This window comes from Galeopterus variegatus, unplaced genomic scaffold (assembly GCF_000696425.1).
Source record: "Galeopterus variegatus unplaced genomic scaffold, G_variegatus-3.0.2 Scaffold1669, whole genome shotgun sequence".
NCBI classification, from domain to species: domain Eukaryota; kingdom Metazoa; phylum Chordata; class Mammalia; order Dermoptera; family Cynocephalidae; genus Galeopterus; species Galeopterus variegatus.
The window spans coordinates 273,070-300,801 of NW_007727780.1; the positions used below are offsets into that span (position 1 = coordinate 273,070).

General features: G+C 41.5%; 2 protein-coding genes across 4 annotated transcripts in view; both read right to left on the bottom strand.

Annotated features, from left to right (window-relative positions):
* Positions 1–996: 996 nt before the first annotated feature.
* Positions 997–14,671, bottom strand: POLR2D (polymerase (RNA) II (DNA directed) polypeptide D). Its single transcript, XM_008578351.1, has 4 exons — positions 14,557–14,671; positions 9,253–9,433; positions 2,812–2,907; positions 997–1,547 (listed from the first exon to the last, which is right to left on the bottom strand). Exons 1-4 carry the CDS (start codon positions 14,627–14,629, stop codon positions 1,469–1,471), a joined length of 429 nt encoding a protein of 142 aa, XP_008576573.1. The 5' UTR covers positions 14,630–14,671; the 3' UTR covers positions 997–1,468.
* Positions 14,672–20,043: 5,372 nt separating this feature from the next.
* Positions 20,044–27,732, bottom strand: part of AMMECR1L (AMMECR1-like) — an 18,801-nt gene continuing 11,112 nt past the window's right edge. For 2 of the 3 annotated variants that reach the window (XM_008578352.1, XM_008578353.1), the window contains exons 3-7: positions 26,016–26,126; positions 25,566–25,680; positions 24,701–24,791; positions 23,076–23,172; positions 20,044–21,386 (exon numbers count right to left, since the gene is read on the bottom strand). In XM_008578352.1, coding sequence (XP_008576574.1) covers positions 21,275–21,386; positions 23,076–23,172; positions 24,701–24,791; positions 25,566–25,680; positions 26,016–26,126 — 526 coding nt within the window. In that variant the 3' untranslated portion in view covers positions 20,044–21,274. Of the gene's footprint in view, positions 21,387–21,665; positions 21,987–23,075; positions 23,173–24,700; positions 24,792–25,565; positions 25,681–26,015; positions 26,127–27,732 lie in introns of those variants that run through there. The other variant, XM_008578354.1, reaches the window with a different exon arrangement.

The following is a 27,732-nucleotide window of genomic DNA, read 5'->3' on the forward strand; positions in this document are numbered from 1 at the left end:
CCCCTTTCCGGTAAAAAAAAAAAAAAAAAAAAAAAGAATTTATAAATAAGAATACTTTATTTTTGCCTTAGTCAGTAGCTGACATAAAACTATCATGATATTTATTTACTTATCTATCTTTTTCTTTTTTTTTTTGTCCTTTTTTGTGACTGGTAAGGGGATCACAACCCTTGGCTTGGTGTCGCCTGCACCGCACTCAGCCAGTGAGCACACCAGCCATCCCTATATAGGATCCGAACTCGCGGCGGGAGCGCCACTGCGCTCCCAGTGCCGCACTCTCCCAAGTGCGCCATGGGGTCGGCCCTTTTTCTTTTTTTTGACAGTTGTCCGGTACAGGGATCAAACCCTGGACCTTGGTGTTATCAGCACCATGCTCTATCTAACCAACTGAGCTAACTTGCCAACCTATTTTGACTTTTAAAGCCAACTTTGTTCTTTCCCCAACTTTTTCCTTTGATCATGAATTCATGTAGAGCCAAGTGCCCAAAATTAAAACCCCCAAACTGTGAAGAAAACAGGCACATTTCTCTTTGGGAAAATCAAAGCTAGAATGTTTAGCTATTGGTGTTTCCCCTACCTAGCCACAGACTGAATGACTTCACTGTAGCAACTCAGGAAGAAGCAGACTCCTGCTTCCAAATTACCCCCATCATAGAACACCTATTATGGAAGGGCAAGCCAAAGGTTTAACAGGATGCCCCAAGGGGAAACCTCAAAGTGTTCAGACCTTCAAGTCTGGCCTACACAGGAAACATCTTTTTTTTTTTTTTTTTTAAGGGTGACAAAATGAGTTCTTCAGGACCACTTACTCCAAATTCACATTCTGCAAGACAGTCCAAGAAAAAAAGGTGAAGTATCTGTCTACCTCAAGGCGATGGGCCTGCAAAACTTAGAAGTCGTCCCTAGGTTTGCCCGCTTCCCATGGCATGCTTCCTCCTGGCTCCTGGGTTAGGCACTCTGATGCCAAGTCTCTCTTAGTCATCAACATTCTCATCCTTTAAGAATTTCAAACAGTGATACCAGTCTGCTTTAATTCTTACTTCTGCATCTAGGTAAGACAGTTCATTCCCTATACAAGTTTTCTATGTTCTAGTCTAGTTTCAAAAACTATAAACACATTGAAATTAAAACATGAGATATTAGGAATAAAAAATAACATGGGGGCCAAAAACCACAGTATCAGGTAGTCAACAGCATGGCTTCACATCGCCCCACCCCACCCTTCCCGGAAGCATGTACAGGAAGCCACAGGTAGTCACTGCAATGCCAATCCAAGATTACATGGTCATTATGGTCTAACAGTCACATTTGAAACAGCAACCTAAACCAACACCAAGCTGGAATGTTCTCTCCACAGGAAGACCAACTGTTTTCTACAGTAGAATGTCTGTGCAAGTCAGCCCCAGACCCTGGGAGGGTGGTACTGTGCTGGGGATGTGGTTCCCTCAAGCAGCGTGATGTTTGGAGACTAATACTGAAAGCTGCGTTTTGTCTGGATATCATCAAGAATCTGCTGCAGCTCCTCGTCTTCAAACCTCCCCTCCAGGCTACAAGAAAACAAAAAGAAATGAGTGTGTTAGCAATGGGCAACTTCCCCACACTCTTCTTTGACACATGCTCATCTCTGACACCCTCACCTTTCACCTGTATTTCTTTTCTGTTTTTTCCACATAAGAACATGAAAAATTTCAAACATACAAAAGGTATAAAAAAATAGCGTTAACAGTTAGCCCTACTTGGTTTAGATTTCTTCATAAACTTAACAAGGAACAATTGGTGGCTCTGTGTATGCTCCCCCAGCCCAACACCTTCCCCTCCTTCTCCAAAAGTAACCACTATCTTAAATTTGGTATTTATCACTCACACATATTTTTATACTTACTATATATTTATGTATCTGTAGCAATATGCAGCACTGTTTTTAAACTTTATAAGAAATGGCATCATACTACATGTATTATATCCTTCTGCAATTTTTTCTCTCAAAACTCATTTTGGCATTTGCTCACCATGTTGTTGTAATTCATTAATTTTTTCACTTCTGTATAATAAACACTGTATGACCATATAATGATTCATTTATCCACAGTCTTCTTGACTCACAAATTCTTTTTTTAAAAATTTTTATTGAATCAAAATTGATTATACATATTTTGGGGGTTCAATGTTGAGATATGTTGATCAAATCAATATTACTAGCATATATACTGTTATAAATCGTATTTATTATTTATGCCCCTTGTCCACTCTCTCTCCATCCCCCTTTCCCTCCCCCCTCTAATTACCCTAGATTTCTTCTTTCCTTCTGAAAGAGTAATGGTTACTCTGTTGATTTGTTGCCTAGATGATCTGTCCAATACTGAGAGGTGTGATCAGGTTCCCCAATATTATTGTAGAGCAGATGGTTCTTCTGACAGACTGCTTAATTCTGTTATTACTGCCAGTGCAGCAGTGAGCACTGGCCTACATGTCTCCTTGTAAACCTATGTGAGTTGCCTTTAAGATGTACCCAGGAATGTATTTCTGGGTCATGGGGTATATTCATCTTTAACTTTATTAGACATAATGAAATTGCTCTCCAAAGTGACTGTACTAATTTGCACTACTACCATCAGTGTATGAGAGTTCTAACCGTTCCACATTTTTGCTATCACTCAGTGTGGTATAAAACTATCATTATCATACACTGTTAAAAAGTGTTCAATGTAGGCAATATCTATTGAATTTTTAAATGCATACACCTTTTAGACAGTAATTCTATTTGTAGGAAATTATCCAATACACATAGAACTTATCACAACTGGTACTAACCTTGGTATCAGAGCCTTGGACTCCTCAGCAGTCTCTGGACAAAGGTTGGCCAAACAGGCCAACTCAAACTTATGAAGCTTTTTCTGGAGTAGCAAGCTGATTGCAGGGAGGAAAATCAAAACAAACAAAAAATCAAAGAATGACCAATAGGAAAAAGAGGACCATTTGCAATCTTTCAATTACAGTTATGCTGGCTGCAGAATCCCATTTCAAATCATTCCCTGTTCCTACCCCTAAAGAACAGGAAGCTCCAGAGAAAACAGGCAGAGACAATGAAAGCAAAGAGAACACATCAGGGTGGAGAAGCACGTGCCATCACCATTTAAGAAAAACCACTCTATACCTCAAGGACTATACATTTGCCCAGGAATTTATTTTGTTGCTCTCAGCTCTTCCTACTACTCTTTCTTGCTTTGTTATTAAAATTTATGTAAGCACATGATGTTAGATGTCCAATCTATTAGTTATTTTGACATGGAAGTGAATTCTCTTTTTAACTTATCTAGTAATAAAAAAATACAAGATACCCTATTCTGTGCAAATCTATGTGTAAACTGCTTATTTTAAAACTATAAATGTTCAAACCATATAAAATAATAGTCAATATAAAAACTATCTTGGGGGCTGGCCCATGGCTCACTCAGGAGAGTGGGGTGCTGATAATACCAAGGCCATGGGTTCGGATCCCATATAGGGATGGCTGGTTAGCTCACTGGGTGAGCATGGTGCTAACAAATCAAGGTTAAGATCCCCTTACCGGTGATCTTTTAAAAACAAACAAACAAAAAAAAAACTACCTTGGATTTACATCTACCTCTTCTATGGTAAATTTAGTTTCAGAGATGACCTTCAATTTTCTATTAAGAAACAAAAATTTACTGTGCCTGTAACTCTATCACAAGCATAATACCCATCACAACACAATTTAGAAAATACAGAAAAACAGAAAAATAAGTTACCTATATCACTACCTAAACAAAATTAACATCACCAACTTAGTATATCATTCCAAACATTTTTCTATGTTTTTGAATATAAACTCACTTTTATTTTGTAATTTTCTGTCACTTAAAGCTAATAAAGTTAGCTCACTTGGGATAGCATGGTGCTGATAACACCAAGGTCAGGGGTTTGAACTCCTATACTAGCCAGCTGCCCAAAACAAACAAAACAAAACAAAAACAAAAACAAAAAAACTTCCGAGAATAAAGATACTTTGATTTTGTAAAGAAAAAACTGTAGACATAGCTATACGGGAAGAGGTTCATAAAGTAGCGTGTGCACAAATGTGGAGAGATTTGTTGTAAAATGAACACATGCTTATTTACAAACGATATGAAAAAAAAATCAAAAAGATGAAAATAACCTGAAATTTTACCAAGAAATAACCAAATAACCAGTGTTAACATTTTCATGGAGATCCCCCTCCTTCCCTCTCTTTATATATACATTTTTAAACAAAAGAAATCATAACAAATTTTATTCTGTAACTGGTCTTTTTTCACTCAACAATACAGTAGCTGATTTCCAAGGCTGTACATACATAACTCTATCTTTAGCATAGCAGCCCACTGAAAGGTTGTGCCATAATTTACATGTCAAATTTCCTGCTGTTGAACATTTCACTTGTTTCCAATTATTTACTATTTTAAATAATACTTTTTGAACACTGTGATATTGTGATATGAGAAGAAATATTTATATTGGTCTCTGCCCCCGATTCCTGATATAGAGCTCCTAAAACCCTTATAGATAGGGGCAATAGGATAATCTTTTTTTGTAATATTTGGTCCTTGACCCCAGTTTCTAACTCAGAGCTCCTAAATCCCCTGGAATATCCTGGGTGACAGGAGCATCTTTTGTTCTAATGAGACAACTCCAGTGGGATCCTGGATATCCTCAGGATGGGGGCTGGTTGCCAGGGGAACCAACCATGTGATTAGAGGGCTGTAACTTTCAACCTTTCTACCCCCATTCCCTCCCTCTGGAGAGAGGAGAGGGGCTGAAGGTTGAATTGATCACCAAAGTCCAATGGTTGTAGTCAATCATGCCTACATAATGAAGCCTCCATAAAAACCCAAAAGGACAGGCTTCAGAGAGTTTCTGGGCTGGTGAACAAGAATACATCCATGTGCAGGGAGAGTGTCACATCCCAACTTCACAGGAATAGAAGCTCCTGCCCTTGGGACCATTCTGAACCTCACCCTATGTATCTCTTCATCTAGCTGTTCATTTGTATCCTTTATAAATACCCTTTGGAATAAATAGGTAAATGTAATTCAAGTGTGTTCCTGAGTTCTGTGAGCTGCTCTAACCCGAGGAAGGGGTCATAGGAACCCCCAATTTATAGCTAGTAGGTCAGAAGTACACGTCAAAACCTGGGGCTTGTGATTGGCATCTGAGCACTCAATCTGTGCGATCTGACATCATCTCCAGGTATACAGTGTTAGAACAGAATTCAATTATGCGACACCCAACAGATGTCACTGAAGAACTGTTTGGTGTGTGAAACCCCACAAGTCTGGTGTCAGAAGTGTTGTGCTGGAGACCAAAAAAAAAAAAAAAAAGTCCTCCCTCTCCACAAAGCACACTCCAGAGTAATAGAAGCAGCATCTGATTTACGATAACAGGGCAGGACTTGATCATACTTGTCTCAGTACTGGACAGATCATCTAGGCAACAAACCAACAGAGGAACAATTAATTTAACAGATGGAGAGAACAAATCTATTATTATTAGAGAAGGGAGGGGGAGGGGGAAAGAAAAGAGGAGGGGAAGGAGAGGGGGGAGATTGGACAAGGGGTATAAAGAATAATGTAACAGTGAATATGCTAATAAAAAAAATAATAAATAGCCTAGCCAAAAAACAAAAGAAAAACAAAAGTGTTGTGCTGAGTGACTGTGTAACAGTAGAAAAAAAGTTTTTTCCTCAGAAATATCACTGTAAATGCATACTTCTTTGTGTATCTGATTGATTACTGTGTGTTTTAAAGATCAATTCCTGGAAGTAGGACTATTCAGTCAAAGGACATGCCCATCCTGAAGGCTTTGGATATCCAGTGCCAGACTGTGCCCTAAAAAGGGATTTATCAATACACATTTCCAACAGCAATGAATCAAAGTGCCTACTTCCTCTACTTGTTACACTAGGTTTCCCATTCTTCTCAATCTTTTTAAATTTACTTAGGTATTTTACCATTTCTTTGATTTCCTTGAGGATGAACATTATTTCACGTGAAATAGCTAGCCAGTTGAAGTTCTTATGTAAATTGAGTCATTAGAGACTAGTCTATTTTGTAAAAACTAGGTGTCATCTCTCATTATTTATTTATTTATTTATTTATTTTTTCCTTTTTGTCTTTTTTCGTGACCAGCAACGGATCGCAACCCTCAGTGTCACGCCCGTACTGGACCGGGACCGGCAACGGGATCGCAACCCTCGGTGTTGCGCCCGCACCTCGCTCAGCCAGTGAGCGGCGGTCTGTATGTGGGATCCGAACCCTCGATGGGAGCATCGCCGCACTCTCAAGCGGCGCACTGTAGCAGTGCACCACCGAGCCGACCCTTGTTTGTTTGTTTTTGGCAGCTGGCTGGTTCAGGGATCTGAATCTTTAATCTTGGTGTTATCAATCATATTTGTTAGAGCTCTTAATATTAACAATATCAATCCTCAGTTTATTCATACTTAAATTTTACATATGGCATTTTATTTGATATAGGGAAATTTAAAGATACTTATGCAAATTCATTTACTTATTCAACAAATATTTAGTGCCTACAATGAGATCAACACAGTGGTGAACATGACTAAATCCCTGCTCTCATGGGGCCAGCCTGGTGGCGCACTGCTACAGTGCGCCGCTTGGGAAGTGTGGCGGCGCTCCCGCCGAGGGTTCGGATCCCACATACAGACCGGTTCCCGCTCACTGGCTGAGCGAGGGGCGGGCGCAGCGCCGAGGGTTGCAATCCCGTTGCCGGTCCCGGTCCGGTACGGGCGCGACACTGAGGGTTGCAGTCCGTTGCCGGACATGAAAAAAAACAAAAAAAAAAAAAAGCTTACGTTCAACTATAGTTCATCAATTTTCCCCATATTTAAAGTCTTGTCAACCATAGCCAAGACAATATACATTTGCTCATGTTATCACATAGTACTTTTTTACATCATAGCTTACATTCAAATTTTTAATTCTTCAAAAATTTATTTTGGTGTAAAGTATAGGGTTTAAACTTTGTTTAAGGCTGGCCAGTTAACTTAGTTGGTTAGAGTGTGATGTTGTAACATTAAGGTCAAAGGTTCGGATCCAACATCAGCCAGCCACCAAAAAAAAAAAAGAAGAAAGAAACTTTGTTTTAAAATACTCCTATTTCCCCACTAACTTAGAGTGCCATCTCTCTCTCTCTCTTTTTTTACAGTGCCATCTTTATAACATACCAGACTCGTATAAAATATGACAAATTCATATTTGAATCTTTTCCTGAACTTTCTATTCTATTCCAATGATCTATTCTCATGCCAAAGTGTCACTATTTTAATTACTGTTGATTTTTACTGTATTTTGGTATCTTGTAGGGTAAATTCCTCTTCATTATCCTTTTTTAAAAATTTACTGACAGTTCTTACAAATTTAAGATCATTTTATTAAATGCCCCCCCCCAATCCCTTCAGTATTTAGAATGGCACTAAATGTATACATTAATTTTGGGATAACTGAGAATTGTATAATAATTAAGACCTCTTATTCATAACTGTGCAAATCCACCTTCATTTAGTCAAGTCATCCCTGAGGCCTAACAGTTTGTAGTTTTGTATGGAATGTCTGCACAGTTTCAATTTTTTCCACACACCCCCCATTTTAAAAAACAGATTATACTCATTCTGTGCACACTTTACATATGTGAATATCTTTCAATTTCATTTTCTTTTTTGTCGTGTCCGGCAACAGATCGCAACCCTCAGTGTCGTGCCCGTACCGGACCAGGACCGGCAACGGGATCGCAACCCTCGGTGTTGCTCCCACACCTCGCTCAGCCAGTGAGCGGGAACCGGTCTGTGTGTGGAATCCGAACCCTCGGCGGGAGCGCCACCGCGCTCCCAAGCGGCGCACTATAGCAGTGCGCCACTGGGCCGGCCCTCAATTTCATTTTCTACCACAATTTTTAATGATAATATAGTAGCCCATCAAATGGATTTACCACAATTTATATAATTACTGTTATATGTTTAGGTTGTTTTTATCTTTGGTTATTACGATAAATAGCTGTCTGAAGAAGACCTGTGTATATATATCTTTTGTCCATCTGACCTTTCCTTAGGACAGTACTTTTCAAACATTTTCACCAAAGTAGAACAAACAAGAACTCCCAGGGGACCTGGATGGAGTCATAGGCTCAAATGACTTTTTGTAACTTTAAGATTTTAAGTCTCAAGAAAATATAAAAATTCATATGCATTTTTTGCTTTACTCCACAATATGCTGGGATTTGTTTGCTTTAATGTAAAACTGTTTTAAATCACCTACCATCAAATGAAACTAATACTTCAGAAAGATGTGCCATCTTTCTGTGACCTCCTATATACCCCAGAACATCACTGTGTCTCCCAGGATACATCCAACCCAATTTGAGAAGTAATGCCTTAGGAAAGAGTGCTAAAAGCTGGTTACCCCTGAAAAGGTAAAGCAGGGATGGCCAGTTAGCTTAGTTAGAGAACAGTGTTAGAATACTAAGGTCAAGGGTCAGATTCATATACCTGTCAGCCACCAAAAAAAAAGAAAGGTAAAGGTAAAAGCAAAGATCCAGAAAGAATGCCCTTGATCTACACTTATTAACATATAAAGATCACTAAGACAATTTAGGTAAAAAATAAATAAGCCCCCTTTATTTAAAAATAATTTTAAAAAACTCCACAAAAGAATGCTATGTTTTTTATAAGTATGTGCGTATGCGTGTGAAAGTTACTTTACAGAAAGACACCTCGGATTTGGGGTATAAAAGCAGGTGGCCAAAGCAATTTAAAAAATTTTGACAAGAACATTATTTTACTCTCATTAAACACACACACACACACACACACACACACACACACACACACACACACAAAACCTCACAGATGTTGCCTAGGAAAGGGGTAAAGGGTGAGCATTCTACTTGCAGATGTCCAGTAGTTTGGATTAATAAAAACTTTCTTTTAGGTCTGGCCCAGTGGCGCACTGGAGAATGCGCCGCTTGGGAGCACTGCGGCGCTCTCGCCGAGGGTTCGGATCCCACGTGGAGACCGGTTCCCACTCACTGGCTGAGCGTGGTGCGGGCGCAACACCGAGGGTTGCGATCCCGTTGCTGGTCCCCGGTACGGGCGCGACACCGAGGGTTACGATCCCGTTACCGGTCAGTAAAAAAGACAAAAAGGAAGAAAAAAACAAAAAACTTTCTTTTAGTACTTACCTACGGACACTGGCAATGGTCTCTCTGTTTTTGAAACGACTGAAACGAGCTGTGTAGTTTAAAGTTTTCATGAAGACCTCCGAGAGTTCCTGTTCATCCTCTGCACTCTCATTCTGTTGCTTTCGATGCTCCAGAAGCATATGAACTTCTGAATTTAGAAGTGTCTCAGCTGTTTCAAACTCTATTTGTGACAAGCATAAATGCCAGCTGAAAATATTCCTTCAAAAGCCTGCTTCTAAATGCTCATTTTGTATTTGAACATTTCTCTACCCCTGCAGAAATCAAGGGCTTCCTACTTCACATCTTTACCTTCATCCACACTCATGTACCACAAGGCACCGTGGAATTCATGAGATACTAAAATTTAGCTCAATTAGGCTAGATAGTTAGTGACACCAAAGTACCTGACCTAGATATGCTATTAAATAATGACATCATTATCCTGATTAGGCCAGTTACTAATTTCAAAATGGAGCACAATTATTTTCCTCTAGCCCGCATGAGCTCATAATTTTTATATTTCTATAATGCTAACATACTCTCAATTTAAAGAACTGTTACATGTTATGGAGGGCCAGGTGTCTGGAAACATACATTAATAATGTACCCCAAATTCTATCTTTGTACGTGCACAAATCTATTATAAGCACTCCTTAAAAATTAAATTTGAAAAAGAAAAACTGTTGCCTCTTTTCCATAATATTTGGCAACCTTTTCCTATGTTTCCAGAATAACACTGTTTAAAATGCTATTATTCCCTTGCTAATATCATTCTCTCCATTATATTCCCATAGGACCATATGTTCCTAATACTTATCTCAAAGTATTAGAGCTGGCTTTTATCTGTCTTTCCCTTACAAGTGAGTTCCCCCAGAGTAGAAACCATTCATTCGTAAACATAAATTCATGTTTATAATCCCACATACAAGAAGAGGAAGCAACAGTGAGCAAAATCCAAAATTCTTTCCCTTACAAGTGAGTTCCCCCAGAGTAGAAACCATTCATTCGTAAACCTAAATTCATGTTTATAATCCCACATACAAGAAGAGGAAGCAACAGTGAGCAAAATCCAAAATTATTTGCAATTTGGCATTTATATGTGATATGGGAATGTTTTCTATTGGGGAAATCACTAACAGTTCCAGCAGAGTAATGACTTCCCATTTCTTGAGCCAGGTGACAAGAGCTTCATTCTTGTTCTACAACATGGACAGCCTATGTGGGGTGCCAGGAGGAAACAGTATTTTTATTTGAAAGGTACTCATTGCTACTGAATATAATAGACATCCAAAAGCTATTTTTCTACCTGAGGGCGGCAGAGTTTGAACAAGAAGAACCTGAGAGCACCTTCTTTCCTAGTCCATTAGCCTGTAACAGGGGATATACCACATTAAGTGACTATTCTGTACCAAAAACTTTACCTCTTTTCATCTCCAACCCCAAAAGGTTGAAGTACCAGTGAAGAAACTACTGCACCAGAGCAGTCAGCGAAAAAAGGCATTAAGTATCAGGACTATATGACCCCAAAACTCTAAAGTGAGAGTAAAAAGAGACATAAGTACCCACTACCAAAAACAGGAAGAAGTGGCTAATTAGCCAGTTAGTCTCAGCTTCTGAGTCTGCAGCATTAATACAATCTTACAAAATGAAGATTAAGAGGCGTAACAAGAGTTACTAATAATAATCACAAGTTCAGTATAGCTGTGGATGCTTTTAAGCCTCCTGGAAAATCGGCCCAAGTTAGAGATGCCTCCCTTTCTGCACTAAACCATGTAATGGGATGAAATGTAATGGGATGAAACTTTCAGGACACCTATTCCTCATTAACGGCAATGCCCAAGTACTATTTATATACTATCCTCACTGTTTTTAGCCAAGGAAAGGTAAAGGCAGCAGAACTGTGACTCAGGGGACCTAGGAAAGGGGTGCCGAGACCTACCCACAGACGCTTTGGGAAGCATTTCCAGGATTCAGCATCAACAAATGGCAGGAGAAGGGGCAGTTCAGACAATTTTTATAATTACTGACAGGAGGGGCCTCTCCGCATGGCTAATCCGAACAAACACATTGTAGGTTAAATCACAGACACATACATACACACACACACACACACTCACTCACTCACTCGGGAAAGGGATATAGATTGGGGATCTGCATGTGGACAGGAGGGGCCTCTCCGCATGGCTAATCCGAACAAACACATTGTAGGTTAAATCACAGACACATACATACACACACACACACACTCACTCACTCACTCGGGAAAGGGATATAGATTGGGGATCTGCATGTTTTCCTCCCTTGTGCAGGCATCTTAAGAACAATGGCCACAATTTATTAATTTCTGTTCCTAAAGAAAGGAAAACAATTCCTTGCCCAGCATCTCATCTGGGAATTTTCTTAAGGGTCCTTCATTACAACTATTAATAAGTATTTTACAATAAGAGTGGCATTTTCAGATGGTCTTCTTATATTGCACTTTTTTCTCTCCAGTACAAAATGAGTCAGGGGATTTCTTTAGGTGGAGAGGGAGTGACTGGGATTATATAATCCTTTCTGGAAAAAATGGCTTATTTCCTCAATACAGTTGCTGTTAATGATGGACAGATTTTATTTGCAGGCAAATAGCTCATGAAAACTACCACTGAAGACACCCAGAAGCTTTCAGTTGTCTCACTCATTCTTTCAGTCATACAATGAAATAATAAACACCTGTTTACTTTCCAACCTACAGCAAAGGCTTTCCTTATCTTTTCAGTACTGTTGTTTCTATATATCTACATATGTCCTAAAATACATAATAAACATTTTCTATGTCTTTGTCAGTTGAGAAATTAAAGATAACGTATTCAGAACTCTAACACTGTTAATAGATGTGCTCTAAGATCTAATTACACCTGATTCAGGGCTGACCGTTTAGCTCAATTGGTTAGAGTGCAGTGTTGTAACACCAAGATCAAAGGTTCAGATCCCCCTATACCAGTCTGCTGCCCCGCAAAAAAGAAAATTAATTACACCTGATTCCATACATTTTTTTTTATAATTTACTTTTTAAAAAAAATTTCATGTATTTATTTATTTTTGGTGGCTGGCCGGCATGGGGATACAAACCTGTTACCTTTGTGTTACAAGGCTATGCTCTAACCAACTAAGCTAACTGGCCAGCCCTCAATACAATTTTCATGTGTATCAAATACTACCTGATTTTATAAAAACAAATATTTTCAGAGTGTAACAAACAAAACAAAACGCTAAATAAAAAGTACTTAGACAAAACCCAAGTATAAAAAATTGACTTAATTTATCACAAAATTAAGAAAACCATCTGCTTTTTAGTTATTACACCTTAAAAAAGAAACATATATTTCCATTATGCCAAAAACTTTCATGAATCTGTCCTACAGAAATATTTGAACTTCATTCAGTGAAATAAACAACTGGAAGCAACCTATATGTCTAACAATAGATAAACAAAGGGGCCAGCCTGTGGCTCACTGGGGAGAGTGTGGTGCTGATAACACCAAGGCCACGGGTTTGGATCCTATATAGGGATGGCTGGTTAGCTCACTGGGTGAGCGTGCTGCTGACAACACCAAGTCAAGGGTTAAGATCCCCTTACTGGTCATCTTTAAAAAAAAAAGATAAAAAATATTATGATACAACCAGTAAGTACTATCTAGCCCTTTAAAAGAACAGTCCTATACAATATATCCTCAAATTTTTAAAAAGCTGTAGGATGTCTACATTATAACCCAATTTTTGTGGGGAAAAGTGTAGGTGTGTATGTATATATTTCTATATAAGCATAAGATTAGTTTGGAAGGATAAGCACTAAACTTTTCACAGTACTTCAGATGAAAAGAATGTGAAGTTTCACTTTTTACTGTGTATATAATAAATTTTAAAACAGGAGGGTATTGTTAAGGTCTCTCCTATCAGGTGTTTTTCACTACCTGTACGATATAGCATTTTTATTTTTATTTTATTTTTTTCAAAAGATGACCGGTAAGGGGATCTTAACCCTCGACCTGATGTTGTCAGCAACACGCTCACCCAGTGAGCGAACCGGCCATCCCTATATGGGATCCGAACCCGTGGCCTTGGTATTATCAGCACCGCACTCTCCCGAGTGAGCCACGGGCCCGCCCCGATATAGCATTTTTAAATCTTAAGTCTCCTGCTTATTTTGGGTTGCTAAATTACAAATAAAATACATCCCACTGCACAGAACAAGTACCCTGACAGAGAAGTGTGCTTTGCTTGCTGCCATTTGACAAAGATTCTCTCCTTGACCAAACTCTAGCCAGGTTTCTCTGAGCCTTCTTCTTGACTAGGCCTCAACCTTGGCCCATAAAGACCTGACAAAACACTGATATGGTTTCTAACAGCTCAAGACCGCATCCCTACGATGACCCTTCCCTGCTCCCCTTAAAGTGCATGCCTGAGAAAACTCAAGGTTGCCAAAATTTTACTGTTCGTTCTAGCCAATACCCGAAGATAGGGCTCCTGTGTCAGTCTCTGTGGTAGGGTAGGAGCCTAACTTGGATAGGAGCCAGTCAACAAACCAAGGTGAGTTTCAGATGGACCAACCCTGCCCATCCCGCTTTTTTGTAATTTTTCACTTCTCTGACTCTCAGGTTCTGTACAAATCAAAGTCGAGTTTAGTTCACGCTGGACTCTCTTCCCTAGTGCAACAGTATATTACTGATTAAAACCTGTCCTTACCATCTTAGCGTACGGCTTTTTGAGACATCGCTCCAGAACTTCGCAGTTTATTACCAGATAAAATAGTTAAAGAACTGGCGGGTTACGTCAGTCGTTATAACACCAAGATCAAGTCGTTATAACACCAAGATCCCCGGATCCTCGTACCAGCCTGCTGCCAAAACAAACAAATAAAACGACTTAAAACAGGTCTCAAGAGGCCGTTCCGAGGCAGAGTGGGGTCGTGGGCCGAGGATTCCAGGGATGGGGCCGTGGAAACAAGTTGGTCCTTTCTGAGGCACCGAGCCAGCCTGTCTTAAGTAGTCTATTTTATCTGTTAACAAACTGCGAAGTTCTGGAAGGATGTGTCAAAGATAAACAAAGCTGTACACTAGTAAAAGTGGTAAGGACAGGTTTTAATCAGTAATATACTAGTGCACTGATTAGGGAAAAGAATCCAGCGTGTGCCGGGCCGGGCCCCTCCCCGGTCCGCGTCCCTCCTCCTCCCAGCCCCATGCCGCCGGACCGACCCGGGCGGATAACACCATGCCTGCGGCGACACGCGAGGTGGCGGAAGTGTCCGGCAGCCCTGGGCCCCACCTTTCGGAAAGATGAGCTGTGAGGCGTCCTCCTCTACGTCGCCGGCCCGGGGATCACTGCCGCCTGCCGCCATGGCTGCGCCGAGCGCCTCCACAAGCCCCGCCGGAAGCGGAAGCGACGGCTACGGTCACGGAGGGGCGTGGTCTGGGGCGGGACGGTGGGCGGGGCCAAGGAAGGCGGCCGGGGAAGACGGAGGGACGGTTCCGGCGGGCGGGGAGAGGGGATCGGGGTGGCGGGGTACCTGACGTTCCCTGTCAGCGTGGGAGAAACCGTGCTCCTTCTCTTCTCCAATACGTCCTGGGACCGTCGCCAGGCCTTTCTGGGCGGAGGAAGGGACGACATGAGATTCAGGAATGCGCTAAGTGACGGACCCAAGGAACTCCCTTTGATGGTGAGCTGGGTAGGTGACTCCGAAAGCGTACAGTGGAATTTCTCTCAATGACTTAAACATTTTTAGTTTGATTGATTTATAGTGGATTATCTAATACTTCTGAGCACGTGGACAATAATATTGAGAGGCCTGTAACACATCTGTTGGAACATTTGGGTGATACGTAGAAAATTAAGCAAATGAAAAATGATGCTGTGTTCAACTCCAGAGAATACAAAAGGTTGTACAATAAAGGAAATAATCATAGTGCACTTCTTGGCTCACTAGTGAACAATATTTAGGTCATAATGTAAACTGTTGATTTAATAAAAAATGAATTGAAGGGCCGGCCCGTGACTCACTCAGGAGAGTGCGGTGCTGATAATACCAAGGCCACGGGTTCGGATCCCATATAGGGATGGCCGGTTCGCTCACTGGGTGAGCGTGGTGCTGACAACACCAAGTCAAGGGTTAAGATCCCCTTACCGGTCATCTTTAAAAAAAATAATAATTAATAAATAAATAAATAAATGAAATTGCCACCTGCTGTTGGCAGTCTGCTGGTAAATACTACAAAGGAAGCCAAAGGAACAAACAGGTACCAGATGATTGTGTACCATTCACATGTAACCCTCTCACTTTTGCTATTGATACAGTCTCTAGAGAAAGAAAGGTATGGAGTCTATGGGGGTTTTGTGTGATTCTGCCAAGAGCCCTTGACATACAGATATGAAGACCTCCAGAAGGTTGTCTTGAGAGTCCTAGACTTTTCAGGCCTGTCTGGTCCCTGGGAGTGTGACCTGAGAGGGCTTGTCCACCCTGTCATGCTGTGCTGGCAAAGTTGTCTGCCTCTCCCTTAGAAGCCCTCCCTCCTCAAGATCATGCTGCCTTACTTCAGCATCCATTTCTCTCAGGAAGCCTGTTCTGACTTGGAGGGCTGAGCTTCACCTCCTCTCTCATGCCAAGAAGCTTAAGGTTCCATAGGGTTTGATGCTTGCCCCATTGTTCCTATCTACACCCAGCACTGGATGATGATCCAGATAACCACAGCCATTGCACCGTGTGCTGGAGCCTACGCAAAGTATTTCCAACAGGCTACCTTGGAGATTTGCACTTCTGTAACAAAGCAGGAAATTAGGCTCAGAGTAGTAACACTTGTGTGCCTCATAAATGGTAGGACCAAGATTTGAGCGTAGGCCTATTGGACTGCCAGCTTGTGAAGATTCCAGTTGTCAGCCGCCCTGGGTTATTTCTTTGGTTGGGAGCCAGGGTGGGATCAAAGAATGCCATACTGGGTTTGGGAGATGGCCTGTCTGATTGGTGGCAGGGACTTGAATGACTACTGGGAGAACTTCAGACCTCTCTCCTCCTCCGTGATGTAGTATACACCAAGGTCAAGGGTTTGGATTCCTGCACCAGCCAGCCGCCAAGAAAAAAGAAATTGAAAGGGGTCACTTGTTTTTCAATTTGCTACGGCACACAGAACTTGTATGTGTAGAGGCAGCAAGTAAGCAGGAAGAGACCCTATAATCTTTGAGCTTCGTTTTATCGTGAGGAAAACAGATTCAAAAGGGATAAGACTGGGCTGACCCTGTGGCTCACTCGGGAGAGTGTGGCGCTGAGAGCGCCGAGGCCGTGGGTTCGGATCCTATATAGGGATGGCCGGTGCACTCACTGGCTGAGCGCAGTGCGGGCGACACCACACCAAGGGTTGCAATCCCCTTACCGGTCACAAAAAAAAAAAAAAAAAAAAACGGTATAAGACTTGCATGATGTTCCTCAGGACACTACTCTGGTTCTTTGTACAGTATTGGTTCAGAATCAAGTCCTTCAAGTAAAATTTATCACCTAACCCTGACAGCATGTTTATCTGTAGCCATGTGTTTGAGTTTTGCCAAGCGCAAGGGCTTCAGAATTGTCAAGATTCTACCTCCCTAAAAATAAGAACTTAAGCTGAAGACTGACAATCCCAGTAAGTGAAAGTTTGTGTGTTTGAACAATGACTCTACCATTTTCTCCAAACCCTTATCATCATTTCTGGGCCATCCCCAGAGAACAAACTTTTCTGGTTAGGTCAGACCACACCAGTTATGTCTCAGGGTCTTTGCTTGAATTAACATCACCAAATGATATCTTAAATTTGAGCGTGTCCCCCCCCCCCCTTTCAGAGTTTTAGCTTTTTTGGCAAGGTCAGTTTCATATGAAAATGAACCTTCTGGAAAAATCCAAACTTTTAAGTGTTTATGGATGATAGCTCGGGAAACTTGGCTCTAAAAAGTCAGTGGTGGACTGCCGCCAGGCTAGTTCAGTCGGTAGAGCATGAGACTCTTAAAAAACCAGTGGCAGAGGGGAATTAGCTCAAGTGGTAGAGCACTCGCTTAGCATGCAAGAGGTAGCAGGATCGATTCCCACATCATCCCCTCCTTCCTCCCACTTCCAGACTACCAATGGTATCTGGTGAATACATTAACTGGATTTACCTCTCAGAACCACTACCTTGTGTACTTCCATGCTAGGTTAAAAAAAAGAAATGAAATAAAAAAAACAGTGGCATTGCCACCAACCACAGAAATACATTCAAGTACAAAGGGGGTCATAAGCACCACACAAAACAGGCAGGTTAACTGAATACTATCTGGTTGGCTGTCATCGAAAGTAAAACTGACCACTATTCCATATAATTCAAGTCACATGGTTTTTTTTTAAAAAAGAGGCAGGACAAAGAATAACTTTTACCCATTATGATTTATTCTCTACAATACTTCATTAAAGAGTTCAATGATTTGCACTCAGAAGTTATATAGCCAAGAGGCAACCAAGTGTAATACAAAGAATTGGTCTGAAGTCTTTGCACTGAAGGCCATACAGTCTCTTGCTTCAGAGAAATAAGAACAAAAATAAACAGAAAGAACACATAAAGAGCTCCCTAGGCTCCAGAATCCCAATAGAAAATAACAGCAACAGTTAGTGAAACTGTAGATAACATATCATGGAAAAAAGATCTTGTGGAAAATATTAAAATTAACACCCAGGACTTCTTTCGTATAGATGATTTTTATTATAAACAACAAAATATATGTAATGTCTCAACTACAAACCTTTCATGTCGAAAAGATCTCTAACATGAGTTGTTTTAATACTATGAAGAGAAAAAGTTTAAGAATCTCACAGTGGAAACAATCCAACGCTGACAAACTCTAGTGATCAAAGACATTCTCTTTTAGTTAATGTAAAACAAAGACAATTCATAATTACAGAGAGAATGTCCTAGCTGTGGGTATCATGAGACAAGCCAACTTTCCAGACCAAAAGGCACTCACAGCTAGGGATTAAACGAACTCCAAACCAAGCCAGCGAGGTTGGGCTGGTTCCTTGAAAACAGTGGTTACCTACTGTACAGCTTGAGCAACCCAAGGACAAAAGAAACACTCAGCAAAAAACATTCCCTTTTCTTTAAGCCCACCACTGTCACACATGTACTGGCCACCCTCATCACTGCTTTGGTAAGCATGTGGAAGGCAGTTGAGTTCCAGTTCAGAGCTGTTATCTCCCTATGCAAAGCTGCCACATGGATGATCCAAACTTGGTATTTTTCCTGAGAGCCACCTGCCACACATTTTCACAAGGTGACCATGACTATACACTCCAGGCTGCTTCTGGACTAGGCCCTGTTCAAGATGGACGGACGGTGCCCATCCCTTCTGGGGCTGAATAATTTTCCTTGATCAATTCCTGAGTCCCCTTACATCAAGAGGAACTCGAGCACTTCCACTGCCAGACTTGTGTGGGACCACAAGGGAATGTGCAGGGAGTTAGCCTTCTTCACGCCAAAAACCACTGAGCCCACTTCAGTGTAGTGCTGGGCTTAACCAGCCTGATTCTTGTGCACTGATTTTCCCATTTCTTGGGTTTTTAAATTTTCTGTTCATTTTCTTAAATGGCAGGTATCCTACCCCACCCTCAATAAAATAAAATTAAAAATGTACTATACATTGGGGAAGACAAATAGGGCAACATTTCTACAAGAAAAAATAGGCTTGAGGAGCATGGCACTGTAAATGCTTGCATGACCAGTCTCACTGAGCGCGCTCAGGGGTGAAAGTTTAGCACCAATTTTTTTGCTTTTTTAACCTTTAGAAATTAAATACAACTTTTAACATAGAATACTTGAACAGTAATGAGTGTAGCCCTATGTATCAATACTGTTGCACAAACTGAAGGTGGGTGGTTTAGTCCAGAGCTGACCACCCTGACATCAATCGGTGGCACCTAAGAGGAACTGTTGCCACATCTATTTGTAACAGGACACTTATTATTCTCAGCAGCAGGAAATCATGAAACGACCCCTTCATCTTCATTTACATTGCAAGGGAAACGTGGCAGGCTGCGAGAACCCAGCACTGCAGTGAGGGGGGGATGCAGCCTAGGCACCCTGATGTCACCCACGTTTTCCTCACACGTCCCAGGTCTTCAAGACCAGCACAGGACGGTGCCAAGCAAACCCACTCACCCTCACCTCACCCATTCCTTCCAAGAAACTTGACAGCGATGCCTAGAAATAGCATGCGTCCTTTCTTAGATTGTGCCCCCACTTCCCCACCCCCCACCCCAAACCTGGCAGAAGAAAACTCAAAAGATCTTTTGACTTGAGTATTTGCCCATTTCGGAAAGCCACACCACCATCACATAAACTTTAAAAAATAAGTTAAATCAAAACATCATGTTCACTGGGTGGTCACCGAATCCACCTTGAGTTCTCTAAGCATGTTGTTGAAAACCAGTGTATCGTCCTTAGGATCCTTTCTTCCAACTGGCCACCTCTTCCCTGTGAATCACTTTAGCAGTGCCTTTGTGACAATGTTTTCAAAGCATCTTCCAAGTCCCCTAGTTCTACAACTTTGCCACCAAATGAGTTAAGATAGGCAAGAGGGAGGAAAAACTTGCTGACAGCTATTTGGAAATCAGCAACAATGGAAGGGGGAAATATGTCACATGAAAGTTTGAATGACCTAGAGTAAAATGAGCTATTTGGAATTTTGCCCTGGTGGGCGGGCTGAAGATTCCTAGCATGTTAGGAGGGAGGAAAAACTTGCTGACAGCTATTTGGACATCAGCAACAATGGAAGGGGGAAATATGTCACATGAAAGTTTGAATGACCTAGAATAAAATGAGCTATTTGGAATTTTGCCCTGGTGGGCGGGCTGAAGATTCCTAGCATGTTAGGAAAGATAAAGATTCACCTTGTTTAATTACACAGCTTTGTTCTAAAGTCGTGTAAAGGACTGAAACATCAAGCCTTCCCACTTCTACAGGCAAACCAGAAAAAGGAATTTCCCTTCTTCAAGGTCCCTTGGGATGTTTGCCGGGAAAGAAAACCAACTTGGAGACCCTGGATTCTCTCTTATGATCATGTGGCCTCCTAAAGCCCAACCCAACTGCTTGTTTGCACATCAATGCTTCTGAGAACCTAGATCCAGCTATAGGCACTGCTACCAGTAGAGGAGTGAGGTAGCCGGTGGTAAGGAAAAGGTCTCTCCTTTCACACTTGCATGTAGCAATGGTATCAGGACCTCCCGTGGGCATCTCCATTCCATTCCTCAGCAGGCTACACCACAGGGCTCTGTTCAATACCAGAAGACTCAATGCAGTAAGTGCCAGAAAATCCAACTGACAGTGGGATGAGAATTAAAACCTTCACGGCTTATTGAGCAATGAGATCTGCAACGCCATCCAAAGGGCTTCCGATCTTGAAGTGGGTCTCTGTCCAGGAGCCTCAAAGGACTCATGGTGCCCACGTTCAACCCTAACATGGCGTCCATTTATGAAGTATGGAGGTTGTGATCAATTCTTGGTATGCAATAAACTGGAAGTTTAAAAAAAGGAATTTAAAACAACCTAAAAATGTTTCTTGTTGGTCTCCGTTGCCCAGACTGCCAGGGGAATACACCTACTTGATCTGGGGAGGCTGAAGTGGTGTGTGGGGGGTAAGCCTTCATGGATCATCAATTCCAGCTTCCAGTGTGTGGCCAACACACATATGGCAAATCACCAGATAAAGTCTTCTGAACCCACACAGTAATTCTCCTAGTCATGGAGGAGCCCCAATCCAACGGAACCCCATATTGAGGAAAAGCTGAAATAAGGCTTGGGCCCCTCAAGTTCTGTTTCATTCAGTGTAACCCCACCCCACCCCTCAGTCAGTGGGAGGCAGGCTTGGCAACGGAAGCTAGCATCATAAAATGGTGCAGTAATAGAAGTAACTGGACCAGGAAGAGGAGGCATCTGCTCCAATGATGTCATAGCCATTGGTGGCCACAGGGGGGTGGGACTGGTCATGCAGCCGTGTGTCAGGAGTAATGATTGTAGAGGGGCGGGGCATGAAGAGTGCCATTCTGGAAACAGTGCTGTCGAGAAGCAATATATTCTGCATAACTGATTGTCACCTTCTCACTTCGGTACCTGTATAAGGAAACAGGAAAGGGTATCAGGAACTCCAAACACTTCATTTTCTAAAGTCACTCAGCAGAGAAAACCAAAAGCTTATTCCACACTTTGAAAGAATAAAATGGAGACCAAGAGCAATATAACAGAAAATGAAAGACAGCACAAGAAAACAGTGTTATTACAAATGAACAAGATGAAAAAGCACAATCACAATTCACCCCTGAGAATGTATTTCAGCACATCCCACCTTTAAACACTAAATACGCTTATCAGGCTGCTTGTAAGCAATCTGCTACTGGGGTCTGGATGAAGAATTTCAAGGTCAAATTACACGGGTGGCAGACTGAAAGATGGCTGCACCAAAACCCAGTATAAACTACATATCTATTTTCAGGTTATAATGTGATAAATTTGACAGAAATGAAACCTCAACTTGCAGAAGAGCAACAAACACATTATTATAACTAAAAGGGTTACAGATACCTAATTTTGGGTCAATTCTGATGAAGCAGGTTAAAGGGTCCTTGGAGCTATATAGCACAGATCTCAATCCCCAGATGAATATGCCATATCACAGGGTCATCAGAACAGAATTCATAGGACTTTGGCTTTGCTCTGGAAAGAGCCATGAGTCAGGATGCGAAGCATGGGGTGTTACAAACCTATGGAGCCTACTACAGACCACAGGAGCTGGGTGTGACAATCCTTACCCAGAGCCATCTCTTTCCCACTGTAATCACTTCTCCACTGCAAGGTGATTATTCCTGAATTTTGACAGGGAAATGGCTGTTCAAATAAATTATAATAATAATAATAATGCTTTGTATTTGAAGTGGTTTTTTGTTGTTCTTTTTAAAATTTTTGGAATCCAAAGCATTTCAAAAACACTGGATTATCTTCCAAACAGACCTGTGAGGTTAGTATAGGATAATTCAGTATTTTACAGATGAGGGGCCCAAAAGAGGCCTATAGAAGCCCACAGAAGCTAAACCTCTCAGTGTTTCCGATTTCAATAGGAATGGGTAGAGAACTGACATCTACTGATCACCTACAACATTGCCTGGCCCCGGGCTAGAAATTCTCCACACATTACCATACCACATCCTAAAATGTAAGATATTATCATTCACATGTTACAGGCAGGAAACCAGCTCAGAGAGGTGGAATAACTGGCCCGGGTCATACAGCTAGTAAGTGGTCAAGCTGGGATTCAGACCCTAAGTCCATGTGCATTCTACCACACTAGGCAACCTCCTTGCAGAAGTATCCCTCCAAACAGGGGAGGCATTTCCTTTTAACTTTTTGTAAAAAGAGTTTTCTGACTTTCTGAATTTTTTGCTGCCTGACGTGTTGTCAGGAAGCAGCAACTCAGCTGACCCTGGACCTCTACACTGAAAGCCTTCTTTCCTAACTTCAGTCTTCCCCCTCAGCCTCCCAGCCAAGTAGGTGTGGCAAAGACATCCACAACATTCTCAGCAGGCCTAAACCTTGCTCCGACCCTGTGCTCGGCGGGGCTGTGGAGAAGCACAGGAGGCTGGGAGAGTCTTTGCTCTTGCTGCTGCTGCTTCCTCAGACTTTAAACTTAACCACACTTGTTTGGTTTAGGGACACTAGCAGACAAATTTTTCCTTCTTCCCAACAAAAGTATCCTCCATCCAACCCCAATTACATTAAAATGACAAGGAAAATGAGACAGTGGCTTACCTGGTGAGTTTGATCGTTTTTCTGAATTCACTGGTAATTGGAGCTTTAAAGCCACCTTTTCTGAGCAAGGAGTCTATTGTCTGGATCTGATCCCAGTCTGAGGAGAAGAGGCCACAGTGAGGTCAGTGCACACTCACACAAGAGTGGGACATGCTCTAATATGTCCAATGCAAAAAGAGAAATGTGATTCCAGAGTGCTAGGGACAGAGGAAGCCTGAGGCACTGGCCCCCATGTGCCTGGAGACTGGTCTGCCTCACTCACAGTCCAGTAGAGACTGAGACATGAGCCAATAGCCCGAATATGCCATAATGGCTGTCCCAGGCTCCCTGCTCCTGTGTCCTTCCTGTCAGATGTTACCCCAGTATAATTATCTAGGAACAAACTTGGTCCCAACTTAGACTAGCCTGTTGGCCAGCATAGCGCTCATACCCGGGGCTGCTCTGGGGGAAGAGAGGAATTTAAATTCGGCAGCTTGTATTCCTTTGTGTGGCCCTCCTTCAGTCTGATAACTTCTAGGAGTCTTGTTTTCTACGATAAAGAACTGATAGCAGGAAGGAAGGTGTTCCCTTAGGAAGGACAGGGAAGTTGTTCACACATATATCATTGTGTTGTTCTTGCAAATTTTTAACAGATTAAAAAATATCAAATTGAAAAACCAAAGAAAACTCTCTAAATTACTATACTAGGTGCCCCAAATATTTTATTTTCCAACCAATTTTCAAATGGCAAATTTGATCATTTACCTAAGTTATCATTCTAATCTCATCATTAAAAAACACTATGGTATGCCTCTTTGTAAAGAAGTGTGTTCGATTTATGATCTCAAAGAGGTGGCTAAAAGATTTCCTTTTTATGCTACATCCACACTGCTTTTGAAAAAGTTTAACTACCACCGCAATGGAAACCAACAAGGCAATTGCTTTCCACATAATTAGTTAATTGATATACTTAACTGGATATTTTTCTCTATTCCAGGTTTACATCCAACAAATACTGCGTTTCACATATTATTTGCAAAAACAAACTAATTCCAAGAATGAAAGAAAACTGGGTTACATATCACAGAATACAACCAACATTTAAAGGTACTCTTGTAGATATATATATTTTTTTGGTGGCTGGCTGGTACGGGGATCCAAATCTGCCCAACCCACTTCCTACCTTTAATGTCCCTGGTATAAAAACTTCTTAGCTACTGAGTTCTTTAAAAACAGTAGGAACTATGTTTTGCCCTTACCCATGTGTTTTAATGATTCGTGATCAGAAGCTCAACACCCACTGATATAGGCAACTTGCCTTATTAATGAGCTCTATGATATAGTCAGGTTGATCACTGGAATTTTGCTAAAATTACCACTATAGTTTAAGCAACCAAGAAATAAAACTCTTCACTGAAAGCAAATGTCTGAAACAAGCAGGCAAGTAAGGAAAGTATGTTCCCCTTTCTTTTCCCAGTTCCCAGATCTTTCTGGAAGTTTACCCCTCATTCTATAGAAATTTGACAGGTATTAAGAGAAAGAGAGGCACTTGTTTTTGGTAGCAGTTGGGCTGAAAGATGACACATTGCACTTTCTAGCCCCTTAATTGATACCACTATGAATGGTATCCCATTTGTCCAACTCACCTTGTTCCTTAGCAACCTCAGGTAAATATGTGGCTGTACGTTTGACGCCTTTTTCATTGATGAATTCAATTCGAATCCCATGGACCCCTACCTACAGAAAAACACAGCCAAGTAAATGGAACTTACTTATCCTAATGGAGCTTCAGTCCCCACATATAAATCAACAGTGTTTCCTGACCAGCTTGACCCAGGTCTGAGAAAAGGAGAACTTCTTGCTTTTCATGACTTTCTCTTCAAGTACAGAGGCCAAAGAAAGTTCAACTTTAGCGAAGGGTCGAGTGTATGTGTAGCTACCTCTCTGAGAATATGAAGGTAATAAAAATAAATTCTTTAAATAGTTCGTCCAATAACTTTGAATATTTTACCTTCACTGTATTCCATTAAATTAACAAACCATAAGGTTTTTATCATGATTCTTCATATCTGATTCCTAATAAAAACTTTTACTCAAGGGCTTGCCAAGAGGGATGTTGAATATTTTCTTTTAGCCCATCCTTTCTTTCTTTCTTCTTTTTTGGCAGCTGGCCACTACAAGGCTCAAACCTGGATCTTGGTATTATCAACACCATGCTCTAAACAACTGAGCTAACTGGCAAGCCCCCCCATTATTTCTTATTAGACTTTGGAAAATGATGTGGAACAGAATTGAGTGGGAAAGAAGTGGGGGAAGAAAGTCTTTACATTTACATTTCTTCCTACTCCTAATATAGCAGCCCTTTTCTGTCACTTATGTTGCCCACAATTGATTACAAACTCAGCTTTCACATTCTTATACCCTCTCTCAATGAAGGAGATACATTACCATGTACTAACCCGAACCCAAATGCAACGAGAGATGCAGAGTTCCAAATGCAGCTGTTCTCACCTCCCAGTCCAGGTAATCACTGGCATCCTCAAAGTTAGTAAGGAGGGAGACAGAGCAGAAAAGTTTAGGCAGCTCCTCTCGGGTCAGGGGGGGAAATCGGCTGTCCTTAAGTGCACTGGAGGGGGACAGAAAACATAAGTGAGGCTGCTCTGAAGTTGGGAGCCAACAGCATGTGGCCCACTTTATCACATCATAGAGCCCACATACTTATGAATACTGAGGTATGCAGAGGACATCTATTATCCACAACACTAATATGTTAAAAACAACTGGATGCTATTCACTGTCTGTACTTGAACTGATAAGTGACTCACCAGATTAAAAGCCCTTACATTTCCTGAGTACCAAAAAGAGAACACTGAAAATGTATCACTTAGAAGAAATAAAGTCAGGCAATTGTTTCTGATTCTAGCCAATTTATCTAAAGTTCTTAACATATGGTGTCATTACCTGGTTAACGTGTATTCCCTGAGTCCTGAATGAAGATTCATGGCTGAGAAGGTCCCAATGCAGCCACGAAGCCGCTTGTCCCGCCCTGTCTTCCATGTCACAAAGAGTGGACTAAAAAAAGCAAAACACAAAACATTCTCCAGCCCCAAATTAATCATGGATAATAACAAACCTTTTGGCTTTGTCCCTGTGCATTTCTGTTATTGCCCAAAAGGACTGTTTTCTGAATTGCTAGCTACCTGAAGGACTCTGTCTTTCTGAAGTTGCACAGCCCCTGGCTGGAAACAGAGAAGAAACCTCTACAAAGAAACATGAAGAAAAGCTCCGTGCAACCTTTCCTACTTCCATGCTGACGATTCACTTTGACACCACATTTATGTACTATTTTATTCTTCCTCTTCCCAGGACTCAACTTTTCCTTCTTCTAATTCTCCACATTCTTCTCTCCTCTACTCTTATTTTTAGGGGTGGCCATGTTCCTTAGTTTCATCTTTCATGACAACACACCTCACCTGTACATTCCCTCCCCATCTGCAGGCATTCTCCGCAAGCCCTCATTGTGCCCATAATTATGTCTGCCCCTGCTAACTACAAATATTTCCTGTTCATAATTTTCAGAAAAGAAAAACAATGTCTCCTCAAGAAAGCTTTCCACTAGATGTTGCCATTTTGTTTCTTGGCCAAACTTACAGTTCATTAGGCTACATCAGATTGATGGTGACAGATTTTTGGAAACAGCTTACAGGGCTGTCCCTTCTTCCTGAGATCCCTCCACATCCTAACGCCCTTACCTCCATCTTGAGTTAATCACTTCTAAAAGGCAACTTAAGTTTTCAAAGTTATCTTCTTCTCTGATCATTATTATAAAGGCTCCTAGCAGATGTCCAAACTACCCATCTTTTCCTTCAAAGCACCTGCACAGCACGTCAGTTATGTCCCCAAACCTACTCACAAACCCCTCAAGACTTCCACTGCCTGCAGGATTTTAATACAAAACCCTGAAAAGAACAGCCTAAACCCTATATGCCAAAGCCATCACTTGTTCTTCTAAACCTGAGTCCTTCTTCTATGCAGGACGGCCAAGATTACACCCAGGCTCGGAATCTCCACCTACTCAGCCAGGAGTTTTCTGACCATGGTACCCCATGGCAATACTTCCCTAAAAAGTCAGCACATTTTTCTCCATATTTCTTCTCCAACACACTCACACAGGAGTAACTTCCCCTCCATTACTATTTAGCTCTGTGGGTGTGTGTGATCTGCCAACTCAACAAGTCTCCCAAGAGCAAGGACTTCTTCTTCATATTCTTTCCATACCCTGCCCAGGGTTCTGTACAGCCTCAGTAAAGCAATCAACAGTTGAGGAATGAATGCTCCAAAAGCATCCACTAAAAACAAAAATCGAAAAGCAGCAGTGCTCTTCAAAGCCAGCTCAGAGCTGCTTCCAATTCTGAGGAAGAAGAAAACACTGGCATGCGTTTCTTCACTTGATGCTTTACACATATTGCTTATTTAAATCATTGATACTCTTAGGGAGTTTGGGACAAACAACAGTTTTTTTTTTTTTAAAAGATGACCGGTGGGCCGAGCCCGTGGCGCACTCGGGAGAGTGCAGCGCTCCCACCGCGGGTTCGGATCCTATATAGGGATGGCCGGCGCGCTCACTGGCTGAGTGCGGGGTGGCCGGTCTCCAAAAGGACAAAAAAAAAAAAAAAGA